The sequence below is a fragment of the Rhinolophus ferrumequinum genome, chromosome 23 (genome assembly GCF_004115265.2).
Source record: "Rhinolophus ferrumequinum isolate MPI-CBG mRhiFer1 chromosome 23, mRhiFer1_v1.p, whole genome shotgun sequence".
In the NCBI taxonomy this organism is placed as follows: domain Eukaryota; kingdom Metazoa; phylum Chordata; class Mammalia; order Chiroptera; family Rhinolophidae; genus Rhinolophus; species Rhinolophus ferrumequinum.
This window is the reverse complement of record NC_046306.1, coordinates 36,226,971-36,241,062: the sequence shown is the minus strand read 5'-3', so window position 1 is coordinate 36,241,062 and position 14,092 is coordinate 36,226,971. Positions and strand designations below refer to the sequence as shown.

At 37.5% G+C, this 14,092-nt stretch overlaps 1 protein-coding gene across 2 annotated transcripts in view; it reads right to left on the bottom strand.

Moving 5' to 3' along the window:
- The window catches only part of MACROD2 (mono-ADP ribosylhydrolase 2), a 2,095,255-nt gene that overhangs the window by 197,737 nt on the left and 1,883,426 nt on the right, over positions 1–14,092 (bottom strand). For both annotated transcript variants that reach the window (XR_004421812.1, XM_033094758.1), the window contains exon 9: positions 9,041–9,122. Coding sequence is in view for 1 of the 2 variants with exons in the window: in XM_033094758.1 (XP_032950649.1) it covers positions 9,041–9,122 (82 nt within the window). In the remaining variant the exon portion in view is untranslated. The remainder of the gene's footprint in view (positions 1–9,040; positions 9,123–14,092) is intronic.

Genomic DNA, 14,092 nt, shown 5'->3' with positions numbered 1-14,092 from the left:
GAAGTCTATTTAGATTTTCCAATTCTTCGTGATTCAGCCTAGGAAGGCTATATATTTCTAAGAACATGTTCATTTCTTCTAGGTTATTGAATTTGGTGGAATATAACCCTTCAGAGTATTCTTGGATAATCCTTTGTATTTCTGTGGCATCCGTGATAACTTCCCCTCTTTCATTTCTGATGTTGTGTATTTGTATCTTTTCTCTTTTTATCTTAGTGAATCTAGCCAAGGATTTGTCAATTTTATTAATCTTTTCAAAGAACCAGATCTTTATTGCATTAATTTCTTCTTTTGTCTTTTGTTCTCTATTTCATTTAGTTCTGCTCTGATTTTTATTATTGCCTTCCTTTTGCTGACTTTGGGTTTCATTTGCTCTTCTTTTTCTAGTTCTTTAAAGTGTAGTGCAAGGTTATTTATCTGGGATTTTTCATGTTTCTTGAGTTATGCCTGTAATGATATAAATTTTCCTCTTAAAACTGCTTTCGCTGCATCCCAAAATATTTTAATAGGATGTATTTTCATTCTCAACTGTTTCTACGAATATTTTGATCTTTCCTCTTATTTCTTCTTTGACCCAGTCGTTCTTTAAATGTATGTTGTTTAATCTCTACATATTTGTGGTTTTTCCTGCTTTCTTTTTGCAGCTGATATCCAATTTCAAAGCCTTGGGATGATTTTAATCTTCTTAAATTTGCTGAGGCTAGTTTTATGCCCCAATATATGGTCTATCCTTGAGACTGTTCCATGTGCACTAGAAAAGAATATGTAGTCTGTTGTTCTAGGATGAAGCGCTCTATAAATGTCAATTATGCCCATTTCATCTAATGTGTCATTTAGGGTTGATATTTCTTTGTTTATTTTCTGTTTGGATGATCTATCCACAGCTGTCAATGATGTATTTAGGTCCCCTAGTATAATTGTGTTTTGGTCAATTTCTCCCTTTAGTTCTGTTAATAGTTGCTTTGGATAGTTCGATGCTCCATGATTGGGGTCATAAATATTGATGACTATTATGTCTTCTTGTTGTATAGTCCTCTTTATTATTATAAATTGTCCAACTTTGTCTCTTGTTACCATTTTATTCTGAAGTCTGTTTCATCTGATATCTGTATGGTTACATCTGATTTTCTCTGGATACCACCTGCTTGGAGTGTCAGTTTCCACGCTTTCACTTTGAGTCTGCCTTTGTCCTTATAGCTGGGTGTGCCTCTTGGAGGCAGCATATGGTTGGGTTTAGTTTTTTGATCCTATCTGCTACTCTGTGCCTTTTTATTGGTGAGTTCAGTCCATTTACATTTAGGGATTATTGATGTATGAGTATCTTTTATCATTCTATCTGTGGTTTTCTAGTAGGACTGTGTTTCCATTGTCTCTTTGCCTTTTGGTTGCTATCTATTATTTCATTGTAGTGGTATTCTATGATTTTTCCCTCTGTTTCTTTTTTTTTAATGTTATATATTTCAGTTCTGGATTTTTTTTTTTTTGAGTGGTTACCATTAAGTTTATGTAAAAGAAAGTTTCATATTTAGAGTATTCCATTTTCTTCAGCACGCTTACTTTCTCCATTCCCTTGTGCCAGTTCAGACCTTTTCTCTCTCCCCTTTTATGTTTTGGTTGTCACAAAGTATCCCTATTTATGCTGTGAGGTGATTTCTTCACTGCAGTAGCAAGTTGTCTCTTTCTTCTCTTTTTTTAAGTCTTTTTTTTTCCTTCTTTACCTAGTATGTTATGTTTAAGTTTATAGTGTCTTATCTGGTGTAGGGGTTGCCATTTCCTGCTGCTATTTGTCTGTTCGTAATACTACTCATGGTTTTTTATTCTTTTGCTTTTTTGTTTCAGGTTGAATAGTCTCCTTCAGTATTTCTTGTAGTGCAGGTCACATGTTAGATAATTCTCTCAGCTTCTGTATGTCTGGAAAGGTCTTTATTCCTCCTTCACACCTAAAGGATATCTTTGCTGAGAAAACTATTTTTGGCTCATAATTTCTCTCTTTCAATAGCTTGAATATTTGAGTCTACTTCCTCCAGCCTTATAGAGTTTCTGCTGAACAATCTTACGATGATCTAATGGGCTTTCCTTTGTAGATTACCGTCTTTTTTTCCCCGGCTGACTTGAGGATTCTTTCTTTGTCGTTAATTTTGGACAACTTCAATACAATGTGCCTTGCAGAAGACCTGTTGGAATTGAGGTAACTAGATGTTCTATTTGCTTCTTGGATATGAGGATCCAGTTCTTTCCACAAGTTTGGGAAGTTATCATCAACTATTTGTTTGAATATACTCTCTGTTCCCTTTGCCCTTTCTTCTCCTTCTGGTATGCTCATTATTCTTACATTGCTCTCTCTGATGGAGTCCGAAAGTTCTCGCAGAGTTCTTTCATTTCTTTTATTTCTCAAGTCTCTCTCTTTTTCCATCTGTGTGATTTCCAGATTTCTATCTTCAATGTCACTTATTCTTTCCTCTATCTGGTCAGCTCTGTTACCTAAGCTGGCTGTTTTATTCTTCATTTCTTTCATTGAGTTCTTTTTTAAAATTTCAATCTCTTCGGTAAAATGTTCATGTTGTTCTTTGATTGTGTTTCTGAGTTCATTAAACTTTCTTTCTGTGTTTTCTTGTATCTTGCTGAGTTTTTGAAGAACTGCAATCTTGAATTCTCTGTCATTTAAGTCATATATTTCCATGTCTTTAAGTTCATTTTCTGAAGACTTTTGATTTTCTTTCCAAACTGCCTTTTCACCTTGGTTTTTCATGTCAATTAATGAATTATTATTTCTCTTTCTAGGCATCTACAAGAGTGGGTTCTGCAATATGTTGGTGGGAAGAGTTCTTTCTTTTGCTTTCCAGTAGGTTTTGATAGAATGCTTTATTTTCTCTCCACTTTTTATTCTATTTCACACTGTGTGTTATATTTTCTCAGTACTGTCTGGCTTCTCACACAATGGAAGGATTCCCTAGAAGGTGGGTGTACCCTCTGTGAGCAGGTTGCCTGGGGCTCAGGGCACCGCCTCTTTTGGGGGATGTGGAGAGCTTCTGAAGTTTAGAAGCTCTCCCTGCACCAGTTTCAGGGCATTTGTGTTTCAGTAGCTCTGTTTACACCTGCAAGGATCTGCCCAGATAGGTGGGGGCAGGGATGGGGTGGGTTGTAAGAGGTGGCACTGAGCAATGGTGGGGACCACCAGCATAGCCAGTCCTGTACCCAAGGCTCTCTCCCCTTTACTGGAACTAGGTGGGCTATGAATCCATGGTTGCAGGACACAGTTCTCAGAACTGCAAATATTCTGTTCTTTTGATCTGACACTGCTACCTGTCCGCTTCTAGCATTGGGAAGGTGGGAATTTGGCGTGCTCTGAGACGGTGGAGAAGGAGCAGCTAGTCTCCGTGACTGTGCTTTCCATCCTCTGCTTGGCAGTGAAGCTTAAACCTCTGTTTTCACCCTTCTTCCCTTAGTCTTTGCTCCGAGATGTCTGCCACGAGTGTTGGGTTCAGCCATGTTATACGTTGATCCCTCAGGCAGGACTGTGGGCTCTAAGGGGTGCACTAGCTGTCCAAGTTCTTCCCTCTCCTGCGATTGCTGTAACTCCGGAATGCAGGGAGCGCCTGCACAATCCTGTCTCTGTACTTCCCGCGCCCCTCCTCACACACTCACCCAACTTGCCCATCTTTAGATGATTTCAATTGCATGCCTTTTAGTCTTGCCTGTTCACTGCACAGGGAGTCCTTTGTGGAATTATATCTGTTCAATTTGTTGTAAATTCCAGGGGAGATTTTAAGAGGCTCACCTCATGCCGCCATTTCTATGACATCATCTCAAGCTCACTTTTAAGGCACTGAATCTTCTTGCAACTTTATAAGGTTTATCATTTTACGTTGTACTTGAGAAAATCCCTCCAAATGTTAATAGGTCAATTGGCTCATTATTTTGCTATGTTTATCAAGAAGAAAGGGAAATTTCCAAAGCATCTTGTAGATCCTTTGAATTGCACTCATAAACATGAATGGAATTTTCTGTCAGAAGGAAATATTCCCCTTAGAGACCAGTGGCATGTTTGGGATGATCACATCTGCATCCTGAAATAATTTTCCTACCTTATTAGTTTTCTCATCTAGTTACTATTTAAAAGATACATAGTAATTATATTTAACTATTAATAAGTGGATACAAGTATTTTATCTAAGTTATATAAATTTCCTAGCTGGGACAAAAAACTGACAAAAGTCATGGCTTTCAGGATTACAAAATAAAGAGAATATGGATAAATTGTTAGTCATAAGCGTTTTCATTGTGAATGAGTCAGTTGAGGTTGGATACTGGTGGGGGTTGAAGACTTCTAAAATCCAAACATATTTGTGAACTCATAAGATTAATGTTATCGACCAGTGGTCACTGAACCAATGGTTACTGATAAAAGTGAAAACTTTTAACCAAAGAAGAAATAAGCTTTGCTTGAGGTGTATAGAGAGAATAATGGGTGAATTTGTTCTTCCTTGCTCTGCATATTAGCCTTTACCTCCACACTTAAGCATTAGGTGTATAAAGTGTATATAGAACAGTCATATTTCCTTAGAGTCATACACCAGAGTCATGAGCAACAGTAGATTTATACCAGGAGTGGGTTGGAACCAGGAGAACAAGGCAGTTGTTGGAGAGGTAACATGGTTAACAGAGGTCAACACATAGAAATCTGTGGGTACAGAGGAAGTGGTAAGAGGGAAAACCCAGAAATCTAGATGAGGAGGAGGTCATGAAGCTAGGAAGCTAGAGTTTCCAAACCCAGGTAGACAGATATGTTTGGGTAAGATATGAGCAGGTAGAACCCTTTGGAATAAATCCCATACAAAGGCAAAGTCAGCCTTGGTGGCCCGAATAGTAAAAGAGGTATGGTTCGAATAGACCAGAGCTTCTCAATCTCTGCACTGTGACATCTGTAGCTGGGTAAGTCTTTGTTGTGGAAGGATGTCATGTTCATTATAGGATTTTTAGCAGCATCGTTGACCTCCACCCTCTAGATGCTGGTAGCCCTTCACCTTCTGCAGTGTGGAAACAACAAATGTCTCAAAATCACCTACTGGAGAACCACTGAAGTAAACAAATGTTGGCTTCCCTAAAGGGGAGAGGGAGTGAGTTTGACCATGATATTTCTCAAGTTTCCAACATCAGGATTCTTTGATATAGTTCCAAAACTGTAAATTTGACATATTTTTGGAGGAAAATTAATATCCCTAAAATCTCTAGTAGGACTTAGTCTCTAATAAAAAAAAATGACTTGTGTATTCCAAATTGATGAAAACTACACACAATAAATCCTACACACTAAAAAATACAAACCTTTTACATCAGGAACAAAGATTTCCGAATTGAATCATACAAATATTATTTGCTATAGGCTATATAATTGTACACTGTAACTATAAATTATTTACAACTGAAGTATATAATGATACCATAAAGCAGCCACACTAGACTTCCAAATAATACATCTGGAAGGAAAAAGTCAAATGTCTTTCACTCATAGCAAGATATAAAACTGATGCAAAAAATTCGTTGCTAGTTTTTTTTCCTTTGAGGTTCCTACAGTATTTCCGTGATGGACCTGTCTAAGGGTGAGTTTTGTTCCCCCCCAAAATGTATATGTTGAAATCCTAAGCCCCAGTACTTCAGAATATGACTGTGTTTGGAGATAGAGTCTTCAAATAGATAATTAAGTTAAAATGTGGTCAATAGGGTGGGCCCTATTGAATATGACTTGAATATGACGGGTTTCCTCATAAGGAGTGGTGATTAGGACACAGACACACAGAAAGAAGACCTCATGAAGACACAGGGAGAACATGGCCATCTAGAAGCCAACTAGAGAGACGTCAAAAGAAACCAACCCTACTGACACCTTGATTCTGGATTTGTAGCCTCCAGAACTGTGAAGAAATAAATTTCAATTATTCAAGCCATGCAGTCTGTGGTATTTTGTTACAGCAGCCCTAACAGGCTAATATAGTCACTTGAACATCTTCTTCCACGGTCCTGCTGTAAGGTGTTTGACTTCCTGGTGAGCACTTTCCTGCTCACCTGCAGGTAGCAGCACCACACTGATTGGATTATTTGGATGGAATTTGATTTTGAGATTTATGATAAAGTACCAACTTGACTCAATATCAGATAATATTCCATGAGGACATTTACAGGTCTGAAGAGAAAGAGAAGCAGAGCAGCTTTGAAAAATGATGGGTAGCAGATGAAATTGGGAATAACACTTCCTCAGTGCTCCAAATTCATCGTAGAAGTTGAACCTGTCTTCTCTGAAGATGCGCTGAGGAAACTAACCTATTATCATTTGCACAACGACAGATGGCATTATCAATTATACAGTATAGCTCTATTGTTTCCTAGCTGTATGCCTTATTTTTCTCACGCATGCATTATTGTCTATAATTAAAAAGTAAGGTTTATATAGTACCCACTTTGTGAGAGTTAGCATGAAGATTCAGTGATTTAGCCCATGTATCTGACTTACAGAAAGCAGCCCAATAAATGTTAGCTATTACTCTTATCAATAACATTAGGTAGTAGTTATGCATGAGTTATATCTTTACTATGATCTTTTCTAGTCAAACTTGTATTGTTTTCTCATACATTTTGTCTCAGATTCCTAATTATGAAATTTAAAGATAATGAGATTAAAATATCACCAAACACAGATATTTGGTTTAATATAAAAATTATTTCCCTGAACTATTATCATTATTGCATTTGGAAGGGTTAAGAAGACTAGCTAGAGATACTCTGAATTAATCAGTTTATGGGGAATATATGGTAAGTCAGAAAAATTATATTCTATTCAAAGATGGTATGGTTATGAATTAACCATAAATTCAAATCATGGACAGATAATGTATATCATCTATATTAGTAGTCACATATTCCATTAGAGGTTACCTTTATTTCATATCACATAATGAGAATTTACAAATGGCTGTTGCCTCAGCATTGCAGAAATACTCAAAAATTTTAGAGGATTTTGACATTTATTTTAAAAACGCACTTACTATTACAAAATGCACTGGAAATAATTTCATGAACATGCCATGATTCAAAGTGTTGATGTGAAGCTGAAGATAATTTTATTATTTCACTCTCTCAAGTACTAAAATACATTTTGGAATTATTTAGAATGTCAATTTTTCAAACAATAATTTGTTTGCATAGTTACTAATATGTTCTAAACCACTAAATCTTTCCCATTTTTCAAAATTGTTGTATGACTTTTGGCTTTCCATCATTGAAAATACTTGCTGATGGACAGATTTATTTTAATATCAATGGATCATACTTATGCAATTATTTTTTATCTTATGTTAGAGTGAGATCAAGTTTTCATCTTAGAAACATGAAAAATGAAAATTATGTCATCATTTCTAAACATCTCAAGGAGTCCAAAATTTATAAAATCTTACAAAAATGTGATATTGACAAGACATGAGAATATTTGCATTACAAACCATGGTAAGTCACAGTTTTTATATAAATAAACAGTTTCTTTTAAGAATACTTAAAAGTTCAGAAATGCATGTACAATCAGCTCACTGTGGTTATACACGAAATAAAGAGAAAAAATGAAAGAAAGAGATTGAAAGAGAAAAAATAAGCCATCAAGTTATGGGGAGAAGAATTTACTAAATTCAACTCATAGCAACAGCTACCTATTAAATAATTATTAAGTGCTTGAATACTGAGTTGCTTTAAAAAAAATGATGAAAGGTGAAAAAACAAAGAGAAGAAGGAGAAGGAAAAATGAAGGAAAAGAAGAAAAGACCACAAACACAATCCTCTTCTTCATGACATGGGAGTCTTTCCAAATTTACATATGTTCCAGGTAGGGAAATACTGTAAAGTTCCAAGTTAAATATACTTCACAGATCTACCTTTCAATTATAGAATTAGAGAGAAGGTCTTCAAATTACCCAGAAGGACTTAGTCCACTTGGAAAACCAGCACAGAGCTGAGTATGTCCAGTGGTAGTCTGTAGTTGTTCGTGACATGTACCGCATCCTACCCTGATCTGCAGGCGGGATGTCCTCTTTACTGTGTGGCTTTGATTGACTGCACAAGAGCTTGACTGTGCACCAGCATCCTCCACTCACTCTTTCCTACCTACCAGAGTCACCAGGTACATGAAAAGCCACTTCAAAATGACATGAAAACCTCAAAGAAAAGCTCTCTGAAAGGCAGGCACCATTAATGCTCACCATAGCTTGAAATTTCCTGGAAGCCATTCTTACCAAGGCTGAGAAAAGTGCTTTGGGCGCTGTGACTTTAATGGCAACATAAAAATAACAAGGTATTAAACAAGCCTCAGCCTTCACAGGCTGGAACGGGGACAGTGGGGGGAAATGTTCAAATTAATGAGATCCAACTAATGGCACATTCAATTGATGTAAATTCATTACTCGAGTTTGTTTAATAACTCTGAGGGTTTTATTCCCCCCCCTACATTCTCAAAATAAGTGTGAACTAAGATGAATGACTACCTTCTTCAGATTTCCCTAGAAAGTGCTGCTATTTTCATTGTAATCTGGGCCTAGAAAATTGGGGGAAATAGGGACGGAACGCAGGAACAGTTTGATTTCCGGCTACAAACATAAACAGGCTCCTCACATTTTCCACCAAAGATGTTAACATGGTGGATACAGGCCTGGACAACTTATAAGTGTAGAGAAGAAATCACAAATCATGCAATTTAGCGTCAGAAGAAGAGCCTTTAGAAGTCATTTGGTCAAGTCTGTCACTTTTGATGTGACGAATTGAGACTCGAGATAAATTGACTTCCCCAAGACAGCACCGTGACCTTGTAGGACAGAGAAGTCTAGGGCTAGATTTCCTGTCACCTCCTTGAGTTCTTAAAACCTATGATACAAGTTGCCAGGGTGACCGGTTCATGGAGATCGCATTTGTAACAGTGTTTAAGATGAGAAATGAAATAGAAATATAAGTGATGTCTCCAGTTTTTCATTCCTCAATTCCAAAGGAAACAAATTGCTTTACTCACCTATAGGGAAAAACTCGCTCATTTTCTTTTTGTAGATTTTGAAGTCGACTTCTAAGAAGACACAGAAGATGATCCGATCCACCTAGAGGTAAAAAATAAACACGTAGAGTGAAAGGATATAGGGTGACTGCCTTGCCAGAACATGGTTTTGGAACAAAAATGAAATGGAAAAGCCTCCTACAGATTTTTGGTGCTATACTGCTAACTATATGGAAGCAATGTATGAAGTTCAAGTGTGTGTGTGTGTGTGTGTGTGTGTGTGTGTGTGTGTGTGTGTGTGTGTATTGTTTATGTAAGTAAACCCACAGACTCTTTGGTGAAAAGATGTTATATAAATCAAATAGGAAGTAATAAATGACAATAAGCTACTTTGCAGCAAGCTATAAATAAGATCTGAGGTTCTGACAGGATGCCTAGACTTTTTATATCTTATAAAACAGCCACACGAAAGGTGTACAGCATAATGACAATAAAGTATGTCAGTAAACAAAACTCTTTCATCCTACCCTTGTTAGACAAATATATTTATCAAACATGATAGTATTTGAATACAGCCTGAAAAACTTCTTGCAGTTGAACTTGCATAAAGTCACTTGATTTTAGCTTAACATACTCAGAAATTCAACATAAATAAAATATAACTAATTGACAGTCATATGAGGTCAATATAACTTCAATCTGGTAGATACTATGGAATAAGAAAATGGCACCTCAAAAGAAAAATGTGTATGCAGTCCTTTTTTTCTGTTTTGAGAGAATTTCTGCAAGTAAGGAGTTTCTTTGAGACAGTCAGAGAGTCGTACGGTAAAGAGAGATGGGGTATACATAATAGTTCCTGTATATCTGATATTAAATCAAATGACTCAATTTTGTGTATTGAAAATAAATACCCATCTAGTTCCTTTGTTTAAACAATGTACAGTAAGTTAGAAATTACTAGTCTATCACGCTGCAACTGGCAATTGACTGGAACCATCAAGTGAGGCATTTCCCATGGCAAGTAGGGATGAAAACACGTGGCAGGATATAGAAGAACCCAAAAAGATATGATCCACCTAGGCCGTCTGCTCTCCCAGCCTGTGCGGTACAGATTCACACCAGCCAAGCCCAAAGTTCCCGGTAGGAGAGGAGCTCGACAGGGGCTGATCTTCAGGGGTTGCCTGGTCTTCTTAAGAGGCTCATTCGTGTACCCAATTATCAGGCCATAAAGAAGCAGAGAGACACATGAGAATCTACGTGTGGAAGTTGTAGCCGATAGCCCCAGCTGAAAGTGAGTAGCCTTTAGATGACTTCAGACTTTTGAGCTACTCCAACTGATGCCACATGGAGCAGAGATGAGCTATTCCTGCTGAACTGTAACTAAATTGCAGACTCGTGAGCAAAACATAAAAATACATTCCTAGAAATCTGACATTCTTCTAGCTTCTTCCTATTGCCATTGTTTCTTGGATTCTTGCTATTGTAGCTCTGTGACTATGGTCTTCTGCTGAAAAGCTCAGACTGAATGGACCAAGTAGAATTCACCTGGGGTGACAAGAAGGATAGAAAAAGTCTAACAGCTACACGGCTGAGAGACTGGAAATCTGACTTGTGCAAAGGAGGAAGGGTCCAGGAGATTCATTCTAGCCCCAGATAAATTTCAAGAGAACATATAAAAATGCCTAAATATTGAGGCCTTGGAGACTGGTTTCAATTTTTCTTCTATGTTAGGCTATAGAATAATTTTGTAAAATGGTTGTTCTTGAGAGACTAAGTTTATTAATTTATTATCTAGATACTAATTGAGCCCTTTCAATTTGTTGGACCTAGCCTATGTGCCATTCTCTCACAAGAATACTTGAATCCAGAATTGAGTGAATTTTTTTTCCCCCAAGGTCAAGTAATTAATTAGTGGCAAAATTTCAGGCAAACTAATTTCACATTGTGTTCTTTCTGTGTTATCACCCAAATGGACACACATGGAAATGAGTTTTTATACCTGTCACTAGCTCTATGACATTGGAGAAGCCATTGACTCTATGGACTCCAGTTTTTATGTCTTTATAAAGAAAGGATTGAATTGCATCCTCTTTCTATTTTTTGAAAATCTCAGTAATAGTCTATCTCTGGAGTAGTTTGTATCATGTCAACTTCGTTAACATGGAATTACATTTCTCTGAATTGTTCTGAATTAGGGGTGGCCACGGAGAAATTTCCATCAGATGTGACGGGAAGAAGTGTGACTGGCCATTGTGCTAGGTGGACGGGCACCAGGGTCGGGGCAGGTCATGTACGTGTGGCTCATCAGATGGCCCACAGCTTCTCCAGCTCCTGCTGGTTCTTCTGCCTCAGGTTCTCTGAGCCCTGCACTGGGTACAGGTGCTGCTCTGCTGCAAGGGCAGCAAGCCCCTTCTGCAGGGCATTGCAGCTTTGGGATTCCATGCCATGAGAGACAGCAAATGTAGCAGTTAGTCCCCGTGGGTTCTAGTTTGCCCTCATGGCTTCCACTTTGTCTTTGGTCTCTTCCACTTTGCATCCACCTTTCCTGTGCACCTGCCCCTTGATTACCTGCCCTGCTGACATACTCTAGGCCTGTTCAGATGTGAGGTCAATGGCTTTCCATAGACATCTTCACCAGTTCCCTCTCATGGGTCCCAGTTATGGGCTTTTCACTGCTCAGCCAACCATCCCTTCTGGACGTTTCTTTCTTCAGTTTCTCCCACAATTGTACAAAATCTAATCCCTATAACAAATCCCGTATTTTAATATCACTCACAAGTTTCTGCTTCCCTGATTAAACTCCAACGAATATAATTTTTAATATCATATAATTGAATATCATGTAGAGGAACACAATAAAGGGCAAAAAGTAATAACAGTGTTCCTTTTTGGAGGTGTGTAACATGTCAAGAATTCTAAAATTCCAATTACTTCCTTCCAGATGAAATTTTGTTGGTCCTAGCCCATATTCTGAAGTATTGGATGGTGCTGATTTTTATCTCCAGAACATGGCATAGGTCCTGACTCATAATATGAGTTCTGTAAATATTTGCAGAGTATATGCTTAGGCAAATAGACTTGACTAAAATGTAAGTATATAGCAGATATTTTTCAAGGATGTTTTGTTCCAGAACCAAAAATTAATTTCTTTAGGTGGTAGAATTTCCTTTATGTTTGCCAGAAGAACTGAACAGAATTATAGAGGAGCCTGGGTGCCTTTGCAAAATAGAAAAGAGCTATATAAAGGGCATGAGTCATTTATTGTTACTACCTGTCATTTTATTATCCATTGACACTAGCTGAGTACAATGGCTTTGGAGCCTAGTACTGATATTTCCATATAGGATGCTTAATAGTTTCACAATAGAAACAATGATACTGCCTGTAAATTAAAATGTATTAGAAGTTTAAATTTTTTTAAATGAAAAGACAATATTAAATATTGGCAAAACTGTGGATTAACAAAACCTTTCATATTCTGCTTTTGGAGGAAAAAATTGGTGCAACCACTTTGGAAAATTATATTGCAGTATATACTAAATTAGCTGAATTTGCATATAGCCTAAGACCCAGTAATTTTACTCCTAGGTACACACCGGGAGAATGTGCACATACATTCACAAAAAGATACATACCTCAATGTTCATAGCTACAAGATTGTAATATCTCCAAATTGGAAGCTACTTAAATGCCTAAAATGGTAGAATAGGTAAATAAATTGTGATCCATTCATACAAGAATCCAGAAAAAAAAAAAAAGTATGCACTGTATGATTCCATTCCTATAAAGTTAAAAAACATTAGAGAAATAGTCAAAATCACCTACAGTGCTATAAGTTAGTATAGCAATTACTCTGGGGTGAAGCATGGTGAAAAGAGACTGAGGGGAAGTCCTGGGATGCTGGTTTTTTGATCTGGGTGCTGGTTCTACGAATGTGTTCAGTTTGTAAAACATTATCAAGCTCTGTGTTCTTTTCTGTATGTTATACTTCAATACATTTTTTTTTTTTTAAGGTTGAAAGTCTTATGTTACAGTTGTCTTGGTCAACAACAAAAATCTATTTTCATTGACTTAGAGGTCAAAAAAGTCTTTTAAAAGCTGACCTTCTAAAGTCAATCTCTCTATATATTTCTATTGATGTCAACTGTAGATCACTTATCAAGGCATAAAGGAGTAAAGATGTATTTCTTCCACCAAGATATCCATTAATCCACAGTTGGGGACTTTATGTCCCATAAACATGATGACATAAGTTCTATTAATCTTTGCAGCATCATATCCACTGCCCCTGAAGATTGTCTGCAGTCAACCTGTATTTTTTCACGGATACCAGTCCTAGGGCAATTGATATAGTCAAGATTATCCTGTGTTTCAGTGACACTGGGAGAATGAATGGATTCTGATAAATGCAATTTGCTTCCCCAGTTGTAAACAAAAAAAACATTCAGAGATCTTGTATGCATGCAAATACTGCTTTAACTAAAGACTGGTGGAGGGCTTGGTTGTTTACAAACAGCCTAATGGGCGATAGGGATGAAGTCTCTTCCTGAAAGATAAACCAACAGACTCACTGACACATGCTTGGATATTGGGGTAGTTTCATAAAGTAGACTGCTGCTAATTAGTGAATTCAATTTCAGGGCTGAAGTATCAAAATTGTATAAGGACAATGCAGGGACGGAGTCTCAGAGAGCAGTTTCCAGGCTTTTGACCTCACGTGGAAAGGTGCTGGCTTACCTATTGATCTGATCATCAGCTGTAACCAGTTGGCCGTCAGTTGTAGCCAGTTATCCATTGGCCACTAATATGGCTGCTGTGGCTATGCTAGCAAGTGCGGATTGCAGCTAGCAAGTGCTGTTAGCCAAGCGGATTGTGGAGTATGGATTGTGTTGATCCTATTTCCTGTGTCTCACCCGGCCGCCAGTGAGATTGGGGTGCAGGAAGACCCTTCATTGGGGTACTGGTGGCTGTCTGCTTTTGTGTCTTGACCAGCTGCTATCAACAATATAGTCGTACGACTCCCCTATCTGTGGCTCCATTGTAGTTCCTTTTTGGCCTCACCATATCCTACGT